This window comes from Coregonus clupeaformis, chromosome 1 (genome assembly GCF_020615455.1).
Source record: "Coregonus clupeaformis isolate EN_2021a chromosome 1, ASM2061545v1, whole genome shotgun sequence".
Taxonomy (NCBI): domain Eukaryota; kingdom Metazoa; phylum Chordata; class Actinopteri; order Salmoniformes; family Salmonidae; genus Coregonus; species Coregonus clupeaformis.
The window spans coordinates 2,815,842-2,837,389 of NC_059192.1; the positions used below are offsets into that span (position 1 = coordinate 2,815,842).

Below are 21,548 nucleotides of genomic sequence, written 5' to 3' on the forward strand. Positions count from 1 at the left end.
CGTGAGCGGTCTACAAGGACGTCTTTATCCAATTTTGAGGGCTTCCTTCAATAACTTTGAGACCGATGAAGTAGAACTTGAGCCCGGGTCCACAGCCACCCCCATGATCCTGATATTGGATCTTTGCATATAACCTTGTAAGTGTATGCATTGTTCCTTAAGGCAGGCCACATCGGTTTCGAGCTTCTTAACAGTAGTTTGTAGCGTAGTCGTGTCGTCTGAGCGTGTTGACAAGCCTTGTTCCATGTCGGAGACTGTATCCAGTTCAGTACGAGCCATTGCTGTATGCTTTGCGAGTTCATTCTTGACTGCTTGTAACTCCGACTTAATAAAATGAAAGTCCTCACTGAGCGCCTCCTTGACTTCCGACTTGGGTATAGATTAAATGTCCGCTCTGAGGACAGACCGGTGTTCGTCAATAGCCTGTAGGGAGGGTTCTCTGCTCTGAGGGCAGCAAGAATCTTGGCCTTCGAATCTCGGCCTTCAAATCCTCGTTTTCGCCGAAGAGAAGAACTCAAGCTCCTTGTCTTGGGCCTCGTGTTTTCTCTTTTGTCAGTGACTCCGCTGAACTTAAACCTTTGCAGGTTATGTGCCATTTACACATTAAAATAAAAAGTGTAATAAAGTAAAGCACGTCATTCAAAAGCTGTGTTTCCTAGTTCTTTTTGGGTCAAAGCGCAAAGAAAGTATTAAATAAATGTAATTTCAGCAGGAGCTCGGAAAAACGTGACCTACTCCATGGCTTGCTGACTAGCGCCCCCCGTCGTACGGTAATTTGGTAAAAAGCCTATTTGACATTTGATCAGTACTTATTTTCCCTGAGGAAATGTACAAGTCTGCTGTTAATGATAATGCAGAGGATTTTCCCAAGGTTGCTGTTGACGCATATTCCACGTTAGTTATTGGGGTCAAATTTGTCTCCACTTTTGTGGATTGGGGTTATCAGTCCTTGGTTCCAAATAATGCGGAAGATGCCAGAGCTGAGGATGATGTTAAAGAGTTTAAGTATAGCCAATTGGAATTTGTGGTCTGTATATTTTATCATTTCATTGAAGATACCATCAACACCACAGGCCTTTTTGGGTTGGAAGGTTTGTAGTTTGTCCTGTAGTTCATTCAATGTAATTAGAGAATCCAGTGGGTTCTGGTAGTCTTTAATAGCTGATTCTAAGATTTGTATTTGATCATGTATATTTTTTTGCTGTTTGTTCTTTGTTATAGGGCCAAAAAGATTGGAGAAGTGGTTTACCCATACATCTCCGTTTTGGATAGATAGCTCTTCGTGTTGTTGTTTGTTTAGTGTTTTCCAATTTTCCCAGAAGTGGTTAGAGTCTATGGATTCTTCAATTACATTGAGCTGATTTCTGACATGCTGTTCCTTCTTTTTCCCGTAGTGTATTTCTGTATTGTTTTAGTGATTCACCATAGTGAAGGCGTAGGCTCAGGTTTTCTGGGTCTCTATGTTTTTGGTTGGATAGGTTTCTCAATTTCTTTCTTAGGTTTTTGCATTCTTCATCAAACCATTTGTCATCGTTGTTAATTTTCTTAGGTTGTCTGCTTGACATTTTTAGATTTGATAGGGAAGCTGAGAGGTCAAATATACTGTTTAGGTTTTCTACTGACAAGTTTACACCTTCACTATTTCGGTGAAATGTTTTGTCCAGGAAGTTGTCTAAAAGTGATTGAATTTTGTTGTTGCCTAATTGTTTTTTGGTAGGTTTCTACACTACTTTCCTTCCATCTGTAGCATTTCTTAATATTATTCAGTTCCTTTGGCTTTGATGCCTCATGATTGAGTATTGCTCTGTTCAGGTAGACTGTCTCTGTCCAGGGTCTGATTATCGAGGCAGTGTGTAACTTTCTCTCTCCTCTCTCTGTGTCTCTCCAGGGTCTGAGTATCGAGGCAGTGTGTAAGCAGCTGAGACTGTACGTGGTGAAGAATGTGTCCTCTGAGTATTCTGTTTCCATAACCTGTGACCCTTCAACCTCCGCTAGCAACGAGATCCATCTCAGCATTGTAAGTCACATCTTGTCACCTGTGTGAGTGTGTCTGTGTCTTGGGGTTAAAAGCAAAAATACACATTTCCGTGGACTGTAAGAAAAATTGAACATAATGTATGGTCTGCAAAGTAAAGCATGAAGGATCTCCCTTAGTCTTCATAAGTCTGTCACCCTTTTCACACTACAGAGCCAAGCGGAGCTGTACTGGGCTGGCCTGGTTACGCAATAGACATACAGGACCAGTCAAAAGTTTAGACACACCTACTCATTCAAGTGTTTTTTTCTTTATTTTTACTATTTTCTACATTGTAGAATAATAGTGAAGACATCGAAACTATGAAATAACACATATGGAATCATGTAGTAACCAAAAAAGTGTTAAACAAATAAAAATATATTTAGCCACACTTTGCCTTGATGAGACATGGCAGAGGCCGAATCGTTACGGCGATTGTGAGTTCAATGGTGAGGCATATATCTGTACCTGGGGCAAAGACTTTGTGTTTTCCTTGGGCAAAAGTTCAAGATATCACCAGATTGCTTCCTGAGGCTGAGAGTCCGTCACGTTCCTCTGCTTATCCTACAGCTATTGTATGCAGTAATCATATGCCTATGAACCAGAGGAATACTGTTAGCACTGAGGTGGTGTTCTCTAGTAGGACGTCCACTGTGTGCAGCTCATCCTGCACTAATAAACATAACCCGAGTATGTCTACCTCTGCTAAGCTTCCCAGTAAAGCAAGAAAAATAATCAAGCATCCCAGAAAAGTGTTAAAAATAGCCCACGTTAACATATGTAGCTTAAGAAACAAGGTTCATGAAATTAATAATTTGCTAGTAACAGATGACATTCATATTCTGACAATCTCTGAAACTCACTTAGATAATACCTTTGATGATACAGTGGTAGCAATACAAGGTTATAACATTTACAGAAAATACAGAAATGCCAGTGGTGGAGGTGTTGCTGCTTATATTCAGAACCACATTCCTGTAAAATTTAGAGAGGATCTCATGTTAAATACTGTTGAAGTAATATGGCTACAGGTTCATCTGCCTCACCTAAAGCCCATTCTGGTGGGAAGCTGCTATAGACCACCGAGTGCTAACAGTCAGTATCTGGATAACATGTGTGAAATGCTTGATAATGTATGTGATATCAATAGAGAGGTATACTTTCTGGGTGATTTAAATATTGACTGGCTTTCATCAGGCTGCCCACTCAAGAGAACGCTTCAAACTGTAACTAGTGCCTGCAACCTGGTTCAGGTTATCAATCAACCTACCAGGGTAGTTACAAACAGCACAGGAATGAAATCATCAACATGTATTGATCATATCTTTACTAATGCTGCAGATATTTGTTTGAAAGCAGTATCCAAATCCATAGGATGTAGTGATCACAATATAGTAGCCATATCTAGGAAAACCAAAGTTCCGAAGGCTGGGCCTAAAATAGTGTATAAGAGGTCATACAATACGTTTTGTAGTGATTCCTATGTTGTTGATGTAAAGAATATTTGTTGGTCTGTGGTGTGTAATGAGGAGCAAACAGATGCTGCACTTGACACATTTATGAAATTGCTTCTCCCAGTTACTAATAAGCATGCACCCATTAAGAAAATTACTGTAAAAACGGTTAAATCTGGCTGCACAACCGATTGGCAAACGTATTGCAAATTGATAAATCATGTGACTAAACTGATTAAAAAGAAGAAGAAACTACACTATGAAACAAAGATAAATGACGTAAAGAATGATAGTAAAAAGCTTTGTAGCACCTTAAATGAAATGTTGGGCAAAAAGGCAAACTCCGCTCTTTCATTCATTGAATCAGATGGCTCATTCATCACCAAACCCACTGATATTGCCAACTACTTTAATGATTTTTTCATTGGCAAGATTAGCAAACTTAGGCATGACATGCCAGCAACAAATGCTGACACTACACATCCAAGTATATCTGACCAAATTATGAAAGCATTGTAATTTTTGAATTCTGTAAAGTGAGTGTGGAAGAGGTGAAAAAAAGTATTATTGTCGATCAGCAATGACAAGCCACCGGGGTCTGACAACTTGGATGGAAAATTACTGAGGATAATAGCGGACGATATTGCCACTCCTATTTGCCATATTTTCAATTTAAGCCTACTAGAAAGTGTGTGCCCTCAGGCCTGGAGGGAAGCAAAAGTTATTTCCCTACCTAAGAATAGTAAAGCTCCCTTAACTGGCTCAAACAGCCGACCAATCAGCATGTTACCAACCCTTAAAATAAAATGCTATTTTACAGTAAACAAATTGACAACAGACTTTCAGCACGCTTATAGGGAAGGACATTCAACAAGCACAGCACTGACACAAATGACTGATGATTGGCTGAGAGAAATTGATGATAAAAAGATTGTTTGTTAGACTTCAGTGCGGCTTTTGACATTATCGATCATAGTCTGTTGCTGAAAAAACACGTTATGGCTTTACACCCCCTGCTATATTGTGGATAAAGAGTTACCTGTCTAACAGAACACAGATGGTGTTCTTTAATGGAAGCCTCTCCAACATAATCCAGGTAGAATCAGGAATTCCCCAGTAAAGCCAGTGTGTCTATGAATGCGGATGACTCACTCAACACTATACACGTCTACTATAACAGCAACTGAAATGACTGTACACTTAACAAAGAGCTGCAGTTAGTTTCAGAATGGGTGGCAAGGGATAAGTTAGTCTTAAATATTTCAAAAACTAAAAGCATTGTATTTGGGACAAATCATTCAATAAACCCTAAACCTCAACTAAATCTTGTAATGAATAATGTGGAAATTGAGCAAGTTGAGGTGACTAAACTGCTTGGAGTAACCCTGGATTATAAACTGTCATGGTCAAAACATATTGATACAACAGTAGCTAAGATGGGGAGAGGTCTGTCCATAATAAAGCGCTGCTCTGCCTTCTTAACAGCACTATCAACAAGGCAGGCCCTAGTTTTATCGCTCCTGGACAACTGTTCAGTCGTGTGGTCAGGTGCCACAAAGAGGGACTTAGGAAAATTGTAATTGGCTCAGAACATGGCAGCACGGCTGGCGCTTGGATGTACACAGAGAGCCAACATTAATAATATGCATGTCAATCTCTCCTGGCTCAAAGTGGAGGAGAGATTGACTTCATCACTACTTGTATTTGTGAGAGGTATTGAAATGTTGAATGCACCGAGCTGTCTGTTTAAACTACTGGCACACAGCTCAGACACCCATGCATACCCCACAGGACATGCCACCAGAGGTCTCTTCACAGTCCCCAAGTCCAGAACAGACTATGGGAGGCGCACAGTACTACATAGAGCCATGACTACATGGAATTCTATTCCACATCAAGTAACTCATGCCAGCAGTAAAATTAGGATTTTAAAAACCACCTAATGGAACAGCGGGACTGTGAAGCAACACAAACATAGACACATGCATACAATAACACGATAACATACACATAGATTTTGTGTTATATAAACTCAGCAAAAGAAAAACGTCCTCTCACTGTCAACTGCATTTATTTTCAGCAAACTTAACATGTGTAAATATTTGGATGAACATAACAAGATTCAACAACTGAGACATAAACTGAACAAGTTCCACAGACATGTGACTAACAGAAATTGAATAATGTGTCCCTGAACAAAGGGGGGGTCAAAATCAAAAGTAACAGTCAGTATCTGGTGTGGCCACCAGCTGCATTAAGTGCTGCAGTGCATCTCCTCCTCATGGACTGCACCAGATTTGCCAGTTCTTGCTGTGAGATGTTACCCCACTCTTCCACCAAGGCACCTGCAAGTTCCAGGACATTTCTGGGGGGGAATGGCCCTAGCCCTCACCCTCCGATTCAACAGGTCCCAGACGTGCTCAATGGGATTGAGATCCGGGCTCTTCGCTGGCCATGGCAGAACACTGACATTCCTGTCTTGCAGGAAATCACGCACAGAACGAGCAGTATGGCTGGTGGCATTGTCATGCTGGAGGGTCATGTCAGGATGAGCCTGCAGGAAGGGTACCACATGAGGGAGGAGGATGTCTTCCCTGTAACGCACAGCGTTGAGATTGCCTGCAATGACAACAAGCTCAGTCCGATGAATCCGACCATCACCCCTGGTGAGACAAAACCGCGACTCGTCAGTGAAGAGCACTTCTTGCCAGTCCTGTCTGGTCCAGCGACGGTGGGTTTGTGCCCATAGGCGACGTTGTTGCCGGTGATGTCTGGTGAGGACCTGCCTTACAACAGGCCTACAAGCCCTTAGTCCAGCTTCTCTCAGCCTATTGCGGACAGTCTGAGCACTGATGGAGGGATTGTGCGTTCCTGGTGTAACTCGGGCAGTTGTTGTTGCCATCCTGTACCTGTCCCGCAGGTGTGATGTTCGGATGTACCGATCCTGTGCAGGTGTTGTTACACGTGGTCTGCCACTGCGAGGACGATCAGCTGTCCGTCCTGTCTCTCTGTAGCGCTGTCTTAGGCGTCTCACAGTGTTTAATCTGAATGGAGTTCATTAAATGAGAAGGGATAGGCTGTTGTTTAATCTGAATGGAGTTGTAGAAACGGAGCAAAATAGCCTAGGTAGCTAGCTGGCTAACATAGCTGGCTAACATAGCTGGCTAACATAGCTGGCTAGCTTCTTTACATCGACTTGATGCAGTCAAGACGGGCACTACGAGATGGGATGATAACCTATGGAATATAGAAGTTAGTCTAACTAACGCGAGTCTGTATGGCTTCTCTCTCGTTAAACTCACCTGCCCATCGCACTGATGCAAGCAAGCGGCACTCAAGTCGCACAGGCTGCGCAGCAAGCCAGTCCCCAAGTTAAACATATATTTTTTTAAACATGCATTTCGACTCTCCGGATATCCAAAGAAATGTAATATTATTCTAATGCTCATCCTTAGTGTCTCTCTCTCTCTCTCTCTCTCTCTCCAGTACACAGAGGACCCGCGGATGGACAGATCACCTATAAAGGAGATAACAGATAGTATCGTTGATCTGGTGTCTAAACACAATGGCAATAACAGCATCATCACCGCCATCGCCGAGGTCTGTGTGCAGCAGAGGCCCAGCGCCAGCCAGACAGGTATGATTCATACACACACACACACAGCCAGACAGGTACGATTCATTCACACAGACACGCACACACACACACACACACACACAGCCAGGCGGGTACAAAACACACATTTACATTTACATGTTAGTCATTTAGCAGACACTCTTATCCAGAGCGACTTACAGTTAGTGCATTCATCTTAAGATAGCTAGGTGGGACAACCACATATCACAGTCACAGTTAGAGCATTCATCTTAAGATAGCTAGGTGGGACAACCACATATCACAGGCACAGTTAGAGCATTCATCTTAAGATAGCCAGGTGGGACAACCACATATCACAGTCACAGTTAGAGCATTCATCTTAAGATAGCTAGGTGGGACAACCACATATCACAGGCATAGAAAGTACATTTTTCCTCAATAACGGAGCTGTCAGTAGAGTCAGAGCTAGGTGGGGGGGGGTCAAGTGCAAGTGCAAGTGCTGGTTAAGTGTTATTTAAAAAGGTGAGGAGGAGGATTATTTAAGATACTGTTTGAAGAGGGTTTCAGATGTTTTCGGAAGATGGGCAGGGACTCCACCATTGGGGTGCCAGGACAGAGAAGAGCTTGGACTGGGCTGAGCAGGAGCTGCCTACCTGTAGAGGTGGGAGGGCCAAGAAACCAGAGGTGGCGGAACGGAGTGCTCGGGTTGGGGTGTAGGGTTTGAGCATAGCCTGAAGGTAGGGAGGGGCAGTTCCTCTTGCTGTTCTGTAGGTAAGCACCATGGTCTTGTAGTGGATGTGAGCTTCAACTGGAAGCCAGTGGAATGTGCGGAGGAGCGGGGTGACATGAGAGAACTTGGGAAGGTTGAACACCAGGCGGGCTGCTGCGTTCTGGATAAGTTGAAGGGGTTTTGATGGCACAAGCAGGGAGCACAGCTAACAGCGAGTTGCAGTAGTCCAGATGGGAGATGACAAGTGCCTGGATTAGGACCTGCGCCGCTTCCTGTGTAAGGCAGGGTCGTACTCTCCGAATGTTGCAGAGCATGAACCTACAGGATCGGGTCACCGCTTTGATGTTAGCGGAGAACGACAGGGTGTTGTCCAGGGTCACGCCAAATTTCTTTGCACTCTGGGAGGGTGACACCGTGGAGTTGTCAACTGTGATGGAGAGGTCTTGGAGCGGGCAGGCCTTCCCTGGGAGGAAGAGCAGCTCCGTCTTGTCGAGGTTGAGCTTGAGGTGGTGGGCTGAGATATCTGCTAGTCACCTGGTTATCAGAAGGGGGGAAGGAGAAAAGTAGTTGAGTGTCATCCGCGTAGCAATGATAGGAGAGACCATGTGAGGATATGACGGAGCCGAGTGACTTGGTGTATAGAGAGAAGAGGAGAGGGCCTAGAACCGAGCCCTGGGGGACACCAGTATTGAGAGTACGTGGTGCAGACACAGATCCTCTCCACATCATCCTAACCCTAACCCTGGTAGGAGTGGCCTGCCAGGTAGGATGCAAGCCAAGAGTGTGCAGAGCCTGAGACGCCCAGCCCTGAGAGGGTGGAGAGGAGGATCTGATGGTTCACGGTGTTGAAGGCAGTGGATAGATCTAGAAGGATGAGAGAGAGAGTCAGCTTTGGCAGAGCGGAGAGCCTCTGTGACACAGAGGAGCAGTCTTGGTTGAATGACCCGTCTTCAAGCCTGACTGGTTAGGGTTAAGAAGATGGTTCTGAGAGAGATAGCGAGAGAGTTGATCAGAGACTGCACGCTCAAGTGTTTTGGAAAGGAAAAAAAGAAGGGATACAGGTCTGTAGTTCTTTATGTCAGATGAGTCGAGTGTTGGTTTCTTGAGGAGGGGAGTGACTCGGACCATTTTGAAGGCAGAGGGGACGCAGCCAGTGGTGAGGAATGGGAGAAGGTCTCCAGAGATGGTCTGGAGAAGGGAGGGGGGGGGATGGGGTCGAGCGGGCAGGTTGTCGGGCGGTCAGACCTCACTAGTCGCAGGATGTCATCTGGAGAGAGAGGGGAGAAAGAGGTCAAGGCGTAGGGTAGTTCTGTGTGAGTGGGAGCAGTGGACTCAATAGGCTGGGTGAATGAGTAGCGGATGTCGTCAAAGTGGTTGACAAAGTCGTCCGCAGAGGGGGAGGATTAAGGAGGGAGGAGAAGGTGGAAAATAGTTTCCTAGGGTTAGAGGCAGAAGCTTGACATTTAGAGTGATAGAAAGTGGCTTTAGCAGCGGACACAGAGGAAGGGAAGGTAGAGAGGAGGAAGGGAAAAGATGATAGGTCCTCCGGAAGTTTAGTTTTCCTCCATTTTTGCTCAGCTGCCCGCAGCCCTGTTCTGTCACTCAGCCACGGAGCAGGAGGGGAGGGACGAGCCGGCTTCCTGTTCTGTAAGCCTGCAATGAGTCACTCAGCCACAGGAGGGGAGTGCCGAGCCGGCTGGGAGGAAAGGGGACAGTGTGAGTCATAGGATGCGGAAAGGGAGGAGAGTAGGGTCGAAGAGGCAGAATCAGGAGACAGGAGGGGAGAAGGATTTAGCAGAAGAGAGAGATGATAGAAGAGGAGAGGGGAGAGAGAGTGACGATGACCATCTGGGTCGGGGCTGAGTGGTGATGGCGGAAAGGGAGACAGAAAAGGAAACAAAGTAGTGGTCAGAGACCTGGAGGGGGGGTTGCAGTGAGATTAGTAGGAGAACAGCCTCTAGTAAAGATGAGGTCAAGAGTATTGCCTGCCTTGTGAGTTGGAGGGGATTGTGAAAGGGTGAGGTCAAAAGAGGCAAGGAGGGGAAAGAGAGAGTTGTAAAGAAATGAATCGAAGGCAGACGTCGGGAGGTTGAAGTCGCCAAGTACGAAGAGCGGTCAGCCATCATCTGGAAATGTGTTTATCAAGGTGTCAAGCTCATTGAGGAACTCTTTAAGGGCACCTGGTGAGCGAATGATGACAACAATGTTAAGCTTCAGTGGACAAGTGACAGTGACAGCATGGAATTAAAATGAGGAGATGGAGAGGTGAGAGAGGGAGAAAATAGAATCTCCACTTAGGAGAAATGAGTAGACCTGTGCCACCCCCGCGACGACCAGATGCTCTCGGACTATGAGAGAACACATGAAGAGAGAGCAGCTGGAGTAGCAGTGTTCTCTGGGGTGATCCCATGTCTCCGTCAGGGCCAAAAAGTCAAGGGACTGAAGGGCATCATAGGCTGAGATTAACTCAGCGTTCTTGACCGCGGATCGGCAGTTCCAAACGCTGCGTAGACTAGGAATTCCACATGGGTTGTGCGCGCAGGGTCCACTAAATTAGAAAGGTTTGCAGCCAAGGGGTGGGGAGCGTCTGTAAAGCCTACAGGGAGAGGAGCCAACAGGTATAGAAAACACACACATAGTTGCCAAAAGCTACAAAAGAGCAAAATGAGAATCTGAGCGTGAGAGTGGTGTGGAGCCTTCCTCTTTTTCCTTCCTCCAAAAACTCGGCAGGACAGTCTTTGTTTCGGCGACGGTCTTAGTTTTGCGACCAAAACCGCCACTGACACGACCGCCGCTTACAGCTGCCACTGAGAAACACACACTACTACCTCTACCACACATACAGAAACACACACTACTACCTCTACCACACATACAGAAACACACACTACTACCTCTACCACACATACAGAAACACACACTACTACCTCTACCACACATACAGAAACACACACTACTACCTCTACCACACATACAGAAACACACACAGCCAAACCGGTTTCCTTTCTGTTGTTTATGATCAGTCTCTCTCTCTCTCTCTGTCTCTGTCTCTGTCTCTGTCTCTGTCTCTGTCTCTGTCTCTGTCTCTGTCTCTGTCTCTGTCTGTCTCTGTCTCTGTCTCTCTCTCTTTCTCTTTCTCTTTCTCTCTGTGTGTGTAGTGTAAAGGAAGGAAGGAAGAGATGAGGGAGAGGTTAATAAGAGATCTGTAAAATATAGCTAGCCCTGAAACACTGAGGAACTGTCCTGAGTTCTAACCTTCTACACGTTCATGGATAAACCTAATCTCAATCTGTCCAGGCTGTACCCCAGATGGCACCCTATCCCCTATGAAGTGTACTACTTTAGACCAGAGAATGGCACCCTATCCCCTATGAAGTGCACTACTTGCTATCCCCTATGAAGTGCACTACTTTAGACCAGAGAATGGCACCCTATCCCCTATGAAGTGCACTACTTTAGACCAGAGAATGGCACCTTATCCCCTATGAAGTGCACTACTTTAGACCAGAGAATGGCACCCTATCTCCTATGAAGTGCACTACTTTTGACCCGGGCCCATAGGTCCAGTCCAGTTCTCTCTATCAGTCACATGAGAGCAGTAATGTAATGCAGGTCTAACAGCGTTGAGCTGTAGCCAGGGGGTTTTGGAACTTGGCTAGGAGTGGAGAAATGGGGATGGAGTCAGGGAGAGGAGGACTTGGCTAGGAGTGGAGAAATGGGGATGGAGTCAGGGAGAGGAGGACTTGGCTAGGAGTGGAGAAATGGGGATGGAGTGGGAGAGGAGGACTTGGCTAGGAGGGAAATGGGGATGGAGTCAGGGAGAGGAGGACTTGGCTAGGAGTGGAGAAATGGGGATGGAGTCAGGGAGAGGAGGACTTGGCTAGGAGTGGAGAAATGGGGATGGAGTCAGGGAGAGGAGGACTTGGCTAGGAGTGGAGAAATGGGGATGGAGTCAGGGAGAGGAGGACGGGAGGCTGCAGACAAATGGACGTTGTAGTGAGACTCATGTTGCAGACAGAGGAGCGAGACTCCTGTATTTAAAGGTGATTCATCATCGTGACAGACAGCCCTTCTCTGTTGCTGCCAGATGGAAGTTTCTCCTCCAGGTTGCTCTGAAGGGATGGAAAAAAATAGAATAAATATGAATGAATAATTTTTTTCACGATCGTTGATTGATACGTTTTTGGGGAGCAAACGCACCATTACCTTTTACCATTACCATTTTCCTACTGGCTTACCAACAATTTGGCAAAAGGTAGTGTCTTACCTTTGGTAGGAGTAAACAGTCTTTATGTTGATGTTCGTAACCTTTGGTAGGAGTAAACAGTCTTTATGTTGATGTTCGTAACCTTTGGTAGGAGTAAACGGTCTTTATGTTGATGTTCGTAACCTTTGGTAGGAGTAAACAGTCTTTATGTTGATGTTCGTAACCTTTGGTAGGCGTAAACAGTCTTTATGTTGATGTTCGTAACCTTTGGTAGGAGTAAACATTGTTGATGTTCGTAACCTTTGGTAGGAGTAAACAGTCTTTATGTAGATGTTCGTAACCTTTGGTAGGAGTAAACAGTGTTGATGTTCGTAACCTTTGGTAGGAGTAAACAGTGTTGATGTTCGTAACCTTTGGTAGGAGTAAACAGTCTTTATGTAGATGTTCGTAACCTTTGGTAGGAGTAAACAGTGTTGATGTTCGTAACCTTTGGTAGGAGTAAACAGTCTTTATGTTGATGTTCGTAACCTTTGGTAGGAGTAAACAGTCTTTATGTAGATGTTCGTAACCTTTGGTAGGAGTAAACAGTCTTTATGTTGATGTTCGTAACCTTTGGTAGGAGTAAACAGTCTTTATGTAGATGTTCGTAACCTTTGGTAGGAGTAAACAGTCTTTATGTTGATGTTCGTAACCTTTGGTAGGAGTAAACAGTCTTTATGTAGATGTTCGTAACCTTTGGTAGGAGTAAACAGTCTTTATGTTGATGTTCGTAACCTTTGGTAGGAGTAAACAGTCTTTATGTAGATGTTCGTAACCTTTGGTAGGAGTAAACAGTGTTGATGTTCGTAACCTTTGGTAGGAGTAAACAGTGTTGATGTTCGTAACCTTTGGTAGGAGTAAACAGTCTTTATGTAGATGTTCGTAACCTTTGGTAGGAGTAAACAGTCTTTATGTAGATGTTCGTAACCTTTGGTAGGAGTAAACAGTCTTTATGTTGATGTTCGTAACCTTTGGTAGGAGTAAACAGTCTTTATGTTGATGTTCGTAACCTTTGGTAGGAGTAAACAGTCTTTATGTAGATGTTCGTAACCTTTGGTAGGAGTAAACAGTGTTGATGTTCGTAACCTTTGGTAGGAGTAAACAGTGTTGATGTTCGTAACCTTTGGTAGGAGTAAACAGTCTTTATGTAGATGTTCGTAACCTTTGGTAGGAGTAAACAGTGTTGATGTTCGTAACCTTTGGTAGGAGTAAACAGTTTGTTGATGTTCGTAACCTTTGGTAGGAGTAAACAGTCTTTATGTTGATGTTCGTAACCTTTGGTAGGAGTAAACAGTCTTTATGTTGATGTTCGTAACCTTTGGTAGGAGTAAACAGTCTTTATGTTGATGTTCGTAACCTTTGGTAGGAGTAAACAGTGTTGATGTTCGTAACCTTTGGTAGGAGTAAACAGTGTTGATGTTCGTAACCTTTGGTAGGAGTAAACAGTCTTTATGTAGATGTTCGTAACCTTTGGTAGGAGTAAACAGTCTTTATGTAGATGTTCGTAACCTTTGGTAGGAGTAAACAGTCTTTATGTTGATGTTCGTAACCTTTGGTAGGAGTAAACAGTGTTGATGTAGATGTTCGTAACCTTTGGTAGGAGTAAACAGTCTTTATGTTGATGTTCGTAACCTTTGGTAGGAGTAAACAGTCTTTATGTTGATGTTCGTAACCTTTGGTAGGAGTAAACAGTCTTTATGTTGATGTTCGTAACCTTTGGTAGGAGTAAACAGTCTTTATATTGATGTTCGTAACCTTTGGTAGGAGTAAACAGTGTTGATGTTCGTAACCTTTGGTAGGAGTAAACAGTGTTGATGTAGATGTTCGTAACCTTTGGTAGGAGTAAACAGTCTTTATGTTGATGTTCGTAACCTTTGGTAGGAGTAAACAGTCTTTATGTTGATGTTCGTAACCTTTGGTAGGAGTAAACAGTCTTTATGTTGATGTTCGTAACCTTTGGTAGGAGTAAACAGTCTTTATGTTGATGTTCGTAACCTTTGGTAGGAGTAAACAGTGTTGATGTAGATGTTCGTAACCTTTGGTAGGAGTAAACAGTCTTTATGTTGATGTTCGTAACCTTTGGTAGGAGTAAACAGTCTTTATGTTGATGTTCGTAACCTTTGGTAGGAGTAAACAGTCTTTATGTTGATGTTCGTAACCTTTGGTAGGAGTAAACAATCTTTATGTTGATGTTCGTAACCTTTGGTAGGAGTAAACAGTGTAGATGTTCGTAACCTTTGGTAGGAGTAAACAGTGTTGATGTTCGTAACCTTTGGTAGGAGTAAACAGTCTTTATGTAGATGTTCGTAACCTTTGGTAGGAGTAAACAGTGTTGATGTTCGTAACCTTTGGTAGGAGTAAACAGTCTTTATGTTGATGTTCGTAACCTTTGGTAGGAGTAAACAGTCTTTATGTTGATGTTCGTAACCTTTGGTAGGAGTAAAGTCTTTATGTTGATGTTCGTAACCTTTGGTAGGAGTAAACAGTCTTTATGTAGATGTTCGTAACCTTTGGTAGGAGTAAACAGTCTTTATGTTGATGTTCGTAACCTTTGGTAGGAGTAAACAGTCTTTATGTAGATGTTCGTAACCTTTGGTAGGAGTAAACAGTGTTGATGTTCGTAACCTTTGGTAGGAGTAAACAGTGTTGATGTTCGTAACCTTTGGTAGGAGTAAACAGTGTTGATGTTCGTAACCTTTGGTAGGAGTAAACAGTCTTTATGTAGATGTTCGTAACCTTTGGTAGGAGTAAACAGTCTTTATGTAGATGTTCGTAACCTTTGGTAGGAGTAAACAGTCTTTATGTTGATGTTCGTAACCTTTGGTAGGAGTAAACAGTCTTTATGTTGATGTTCGTAACCTTTGGTAGGAGTAAACAGTCTTTATGTTGATGTTCGTAACCTTTGGTAGGAGTAAACAGTCTTTATGTTGATGTTCGTAACCTTTGGTAGGAGTAAACAGTCTTTATGTAGATGTTCGTAACCTTTGGTAGGAGTAAACAGTCTTTATGTTGATGTTCGTAACCTTTGGTAGGAGTAAACAGTCTTTATGTAGATGTTCGTAACCTTTGGTAGGAGTAAACAGTGTTGATGTTCGTAACCTTTGGTAGGAGTAAACAGTGTTGATGTTCGTAACCTTTGGTAGGAGTAAACAGTGTTGATGTTCGTAACCTTTGGTAGGAGTAAACAGTCTTTATGTAGATGTTCGTAACCTTTGGTAGGAGTAAACAGTCTTTATGTAGATGTTCGTAACCTTTGGTAGGAGTAAACAGTCTTTATGTTGATGTTCGTAACCTTTGGTAGGAGTAAACAGTCTTTATGTTGATGTTCGTAACCTTTGGTAGGAGTAAACAGTTTGATGTTTAACACTTGAGGGACCTCAAGTTACATTACTTCTATATTTCAGGAGAGACTCAATTGTAGTCTTTAACAATGAAATGGTTGATGAATTCCTGTTTCTCTCCTCTCCAGACTACCTTGTGCCCCTGCTGTCCTCTGTCTTCATTCTCTTCTGGATCCTGGCGTTCGTCTCAGTTTTCCTGTACTGCGTGCGTCGCCGTCGGAAACATGGCAATCACCATGGAAACGGAGCCTTGTCGTCCGCGGCGACGGATGACAACACAACCAACAACGTGCGTGAGCAGCTCAACCAGATCAAGAACCCCATCAACGAGAAACACGCTGGAGGCGGCGGCGGCCATCTCACAACATCGGTGGCCATCAAGGACTACGAGGATAAGAACTCGATTATCGCCAAGGTACGAACACACCACCGCCCCCTAGAGGGGGAGGAGGACAACGACGAAGAGAGACAGATGGGGAATAAAGGAAGCTTCTCAGTTACAACCAAACAGCCTGCCTACACACTGGTGGAGCGGGAGGACCGGGGGACCACGCTGCAGCCCAGCTCCAAGCACCCTAACTGGACTAATAAACAGGACAACAGGGTCCTGGAGACGGCACACAGCATCAACAGGATGGACTACATCGTATAGTAGGAAGTGACATATAGGAGGCAGGAAGTAAAACGCTGTGTAAAGAATTCCCCTTCCTGGACGTTATGGTCATTCCGGCAACGTGGTCCTTCTGACACGCCGTGTTGACACTGTGTTGCCGTGCAACCAAGCCCTTTTGATCTTGGTGAAGAGAGGACCAGGGGGGAGTGTTCTGGGATTTGTAGTTTTGTAGTTCCTAAACTGTTGCGTCATTATTCTGTGACTACAAGGTTTGTTGCTTGGATATAATGGATCCCCGGGTACGTCAGATGTGGCACCCTGTTCCCTATTTAGTGCACTACTTTTGACCAGAGCCCTATGGACCCTGTGTACGATCTAGGGAATAGGGTGCTGTTTCGGACGTAGCCCCTGACTGTGTTAATTTAACACTAGCAAGGCTACACTGGCAGAGAAGGTTGCTTTGGTTGGCAGGAGAAAGTGGTGTTGCGTTTTCACATTTCAAAACACAACACTTATTCCCTATTTAGTACACTACTTTTGATCAGAGCCCTGTGTACGGAATAGGGCGCCATTTGAGACGCACTTAGTTTCATGTATTTGTGCTCTCTCTTCTCTAGTTTAGTTATTAGCGTTTTCAGCTTGTCATGAAATGAAACCAAAATAAATACAACTTTAGAATTATTTATTCTTTGGGGTGGGCGGGGTCGATGTCGATGTCAGCAGTTGCTGGCAATATGAAGAATTTGTGTCGATTTAGAATGTGTAGATATGTACATTTATTTTTTATTTTTTATTAATCATTGTGTATATTTGATTTATTAACTTAAATAATAATCAAGAGCCTTAAGATATCATTCCTTTTTATTTATATGTTCTGTCTCTAGATTTAAGGTTCTGATAGCTTCGTAAGCTTAGTTTCTTTTTTGATAATGTCATTTGTTTTTATTATTTCACAAAATGCAAAAAAAAAAAAAAAAAAGAATTGAAATATTGTTTTCGTTTTTTTATGATTTCATTTTTTTTTATGATTCTACAGCATCCATTGTTGCTGCTAGGGGGAAGAAGAAATAAAAACGAATACAAAATAAATAGTTGCTTTGGGTTGTAAACGATTCAGAGATTGAGTGTAGTGGCAGGCGTTTTGCTTGTCACTACTAATTGAACAAAAAAGCCTTTAGCAGCATCTAAAGTCACTCATGATCACGTATTTCAGTCACATACTTGTTTTTCAGTTTTCTGAGTATATCTGCCAACTTCTGGCAAATCACACAATCTATCACACATACAGTCACAGCTGGACCAAGGACGGGTCCCTAATGGCACCCTATTTCCTATGGGGCCCTGGTCAATAGTAGTGCACTATAAAGGGAATAGGGTGTTATTTGGGATGTAGTCTTAGAATACTTGAATGGTAGAGGGGTCAACAGCCAGATCTGTTTGTGCTGTCATGCCAACTCCATTGCATGCATGTTGCCCGACAATGCAATGGATTTGGCAAGATGGCACAAACCGATCAGGGCCTGTATTCATAAATTGTTTCAGAATACGAGAGCTGATCTAGGTCCTCCCTGATCATTTAAAAATGTTATTCATTATGTTGTTATCTTAAGTTAAAACAGATCCTAGATCAGCACTTCTCCTCTGAGACTCTTTGTGATTGGGGGCCCCGGGACTCTGTCGAATCAGATCGGATCCACGCCACCTTCCTTATCTCTGAGGGGTAATGCTACGAAGCAGCATCAATGAGTTAGCCAGCTGACTTTAATAAACAACCAGAAATAACTTTTGATTTTAGTGTTCATTAAAGTAACTGTCCATATTCTGTTAACTTATACCCAGATAATGTTGTTGACTCGTCCTATCCTGGTATTTGTGTCCATAAATTGGAGAGGAAAAAAAAAAAACCTCAAACGGACCGTTTAAAAAAATGCTTGCTATTTCCTCATAGAACATGTCATGTTGGCTCATTAGCTGAGCTGGCCAATCAGTGGTCTACTCACATGAATATATTTTTTGCCCATTATATACCCACACCATTAAAAACATGGAAAAGCTGCTTTTTAACATACTTTAATTATTTATTTTTTTTGGAAGGAAAACCATTTCACTCATTGTAATTCATTATAGGTAATATTGATACAAATCTGGGAACAGTGGACAGTTCCTATAAGAAAGCTATACTTGTGTTTTTGGTTGTTGATCCAGTTGGACCATTTTATTTTTCAAAATAAATAGTTATTTACGAATATTTAGTCAATGTAGCTAGCTAAAGCGTTGATCCTGCTTGGTAGTGTACTGCGGGAGACTGTTCTTTTTGTTTCCGTTTTAAACTATTAAGATGAACATGTTTTATCTCAGATGTTAATACTTTATGAGATCATGGCAACATTCATTTGCTGTCCTTTTCCCACCCTTGTGTTATGAACATGAATGTATTATTTGTGTTGATGTTGCAATCCTGGCAATATTTTTGTTTTGAAAGTCCAATATTTATTAAATATTTTGTTATGAAAAGAGAAATTAAAACTGTCATGTTCTGAGTAAAATGATTGATCGTGAGGTTAGATAAGAATCAAATCAATTACATTTTAGTTGTCACATGCTTCATAAACAACAGGTTTAGACTAACAGTGAAATGTTAAACAGATTAACACTATGGATGTAAATCACTCAAACCGCCATAGCATTAAACGCAGCATCTTCCCCATACGCACACTTCATATTCTGAAAAGTGTAAACATACTGTACCTGTGAAGTAGTTTTAGGTTTTTATACAGTACCCACAAAATCAGAGTTTATTGGACCATGGGAAAAATGGCCACTGTGTAGATACTGCGACGTGGGTTTGATTGAATTGAGCCGAGGGTCTTTACACTAATCCCAGACACTTTTAACCAGACAAGTTAGAGCGTATGTCAGTGTCCAGAATGGCACCCTATTCCCTAAGTAGTGCACTATTAAGGCAATGTTCCCACTTGGTCAAAAGTAGTGCACTATATAGGGAAAAGGACGCCATTATGGAGGCACCCTATGGGTTTAGCCAATAACCAGACAAGTTAGAGACGGTTCTCAGACTCAGAGACTACCGTGGGAACAAATGTAATAGTGAGCAACAAGGTCTCATTGTAAGAGTCTGTGTTGACTAATGATTACTGTAGGCTGGATCTAAACTCCTTTCAATCAGACCAACTGGCCTGAAGATTGACATTGTTCCAGAAATATCCCCCTAGGTCCACATGATCCTGAACAGGGCTGGGGTCAATTCTGTTTAATTTAGGAAATTCAGGAAGTAAACTGAACATTTGTGAATTTGAATGGAATTGGTCCCAACGTTGATCCCTGGGGCACTCCTGCACTTTTAAAAGTTAATTACATTTTAGTCATTTAGCAGACGCTCTTATCCAGAGCGACTTACATGAGCAATTAGGATTAAGTGCCTTGCTTAAGGACACATCGACAGATTTTTTCACCTAGTCGGCTCGGGGGATTAGAACCAGCGACCTTTCGGTTACTGGCACACCACTGTTAACCCACTAAGCTACCTGCCGCCGTTAACTAGGACCCCAGATGATATATTCCAAACCTCATCACCCGATCTTCACTCTACTGAGCTGAGACAGAGATGCTATGGGCTATGGAGCTGAGACAGAGATGCTATGGGCTATGGAGCTGAGACAGATATGCTATGGGCTACGGAGCTGAGACAGAGATGCTATGGGCTGTGGAGCTGAGACAGAGATGCTATGGGCTGCGGAGCTGAGACAGAGATGCTATGGGGCTGAGACAGAGATGCTATGGGGCTGAGACAGAGATGCTATGGAGCTGAGACAGAGATGCTATGGAGCTGAGACAGAGATGCTATGGGCTATGGAGCTGAGACAGAGATGCTGTGGAGCTGAGACAGAGAAGCTATGGGCTACGGAGCTGAGACAGAGATGCTATGGAGCTGAGACAGAGATGCTATGGGCTGTGGAGCTGAGACAGAGATGCTATGGGGCTGAGACAGAGATGCTGTGGAGCTGAGACAGAGATGCTATGGGGCTGAGACAGAGATGCTATGGAGCTGAGACAGAGATGCTATGGGCTATGGAGCTGAGACAGAGATGCTATGGAGCTGAGACAGATATGCTATGGGCTATGGAGCTGAGACAGAGATGCTATGGGCTACGGAGCTGAGACAGAGATGCTATGGGCTACGGAGCTGAGACAGAGATGCTATGGGCTACGGAGCTGAGACAGAGATGCTATGGGCTACGGAGCTGAGACAGAGATGCTATGGGCTACGGAGCTGAGACAGAGATGCTATGGGCTACGGAGCTGAGACAGAGATGCTATGGGGGAGCTGAGACAGAGATGCTGGGCTACGGAGCTGAGACAGAGATGCTATGGGCTACGGAGCTGAGACAGAGATGCTATGGGCTATGGAGCTGAGACAGAGATGCTATGGGCTACGGAGCTGAGACAGAGATGCTATGGGCTACGGAGCTGAGACAGAGATGCTATGGGGCTGAGACAGAGATGCTATGGGCTATTGAGCTGAGACAGAGATGCTATGGGCTACGGAGCTGAGACAGAGATGCTATGGGCTACGGAGCTGAGACACAGATAGCCCACTAGATAGTGGTGTGTTGCTGAGGGGGACCAACTAACGTCTTTAACAGGAGCTATTTGAAAGGATTAAACCAAAGCCTTACCAGATTATCAACACCTCTCCTGATAATTATCTTAGCTGTGCCACACGTGAGTCATGGAGCTAAGACTGAGATCCTTGTAGGACTACTAGATGGTAGTGCAGCAGTTGAAACCAGGTTACAGAGATCCTTGTAGGACTACTAGATGGTAGTGCAGCAGTTGAAACCAGGTTACAGAGATCCTTGTAGGACTACTAGATGGCAGTGCAGCAGTTGAAACCAGGTTACAGAGATCCTTGTAGGACTACTAGATGGTAGTGTAGCAGTTGAAACCAGGTTACAGAGATCCTTGTAGGACTACTAGATGGTAGTGTAGCAGTTGAACCAGGTTTAGGAGAGACATTTGTAAGGATTAAATCCAAAATAAAGAGCCCAAGGGCCCAGTTTTGCTAAAAGCATTTTAAGGCTAAATTCATCGTTAGAACCTTCATAGGAGCATCATTACATCTCCAAGGTGTTTCCCAAAACCATTTGTTCCTTAAAGTTGCACTTGAAAACACTAATTTTACAAACTGCCTCAGACCACTGGTAGGTCTGCTAAGTGTCATTAATGCTTCTTTTGACCTGCGTCACTTTATTACACACAGAAGATCTCCGCTAAACATAGAATCAAGATGTTTATCGGTCTTTCTGTGACCGCCGATAACTTCAGAACAATGTTGACTACAAATACAAAGTTGCCAAATACTTTTCAAATTGTACCAACAAACGAAGGACAAAAAGATGCATCAAATGAAAACCGAGATGACTGCATTAAAAGATAAATAGCCTACATGGGCCTGTATATTTAAATCATATGGAAATCAGTTCTAATTTATGTCTCAATATATTTCATGATGAGTATCAACATGTGCCAAA

General features: G+C 43.5%; 1 protein-coding gene across 2 annotated transcripts in view; it reads left to right on the top strand.

The window, feature by feature from the left end:
- LOC121558701 (protein jagged-1b) overlaps window positions 1–18,169 on the top strand; it is a 138,059-nt gene extending 119,890 nt beyond the window's left edge. For both annotated transcript variants that reach the window (XM_045223604.1, XM_045223609.1), the window contains exons 24-26: window positions 1,889–2,017; window positions 6,958–7,108; window positions 15,515–18,169. In XM_045223604.1, the coding sequence (XP_045079539.1) occupies window positions 1,889–2,017; window positions 6,958–7,108; window positions 15,515–16,038 (804 nt within the window). In that variant the 3' untranslated portion in view covers window positions 16,039–18,169. The remainder of the gene's footprint in view (window positions 1–1,888; window positions 2,018–6,957; window positions 7,109–15,514) is intronic.
- Window positions 18,170–21,548: the final 3,379 nt, after the last annotated feature.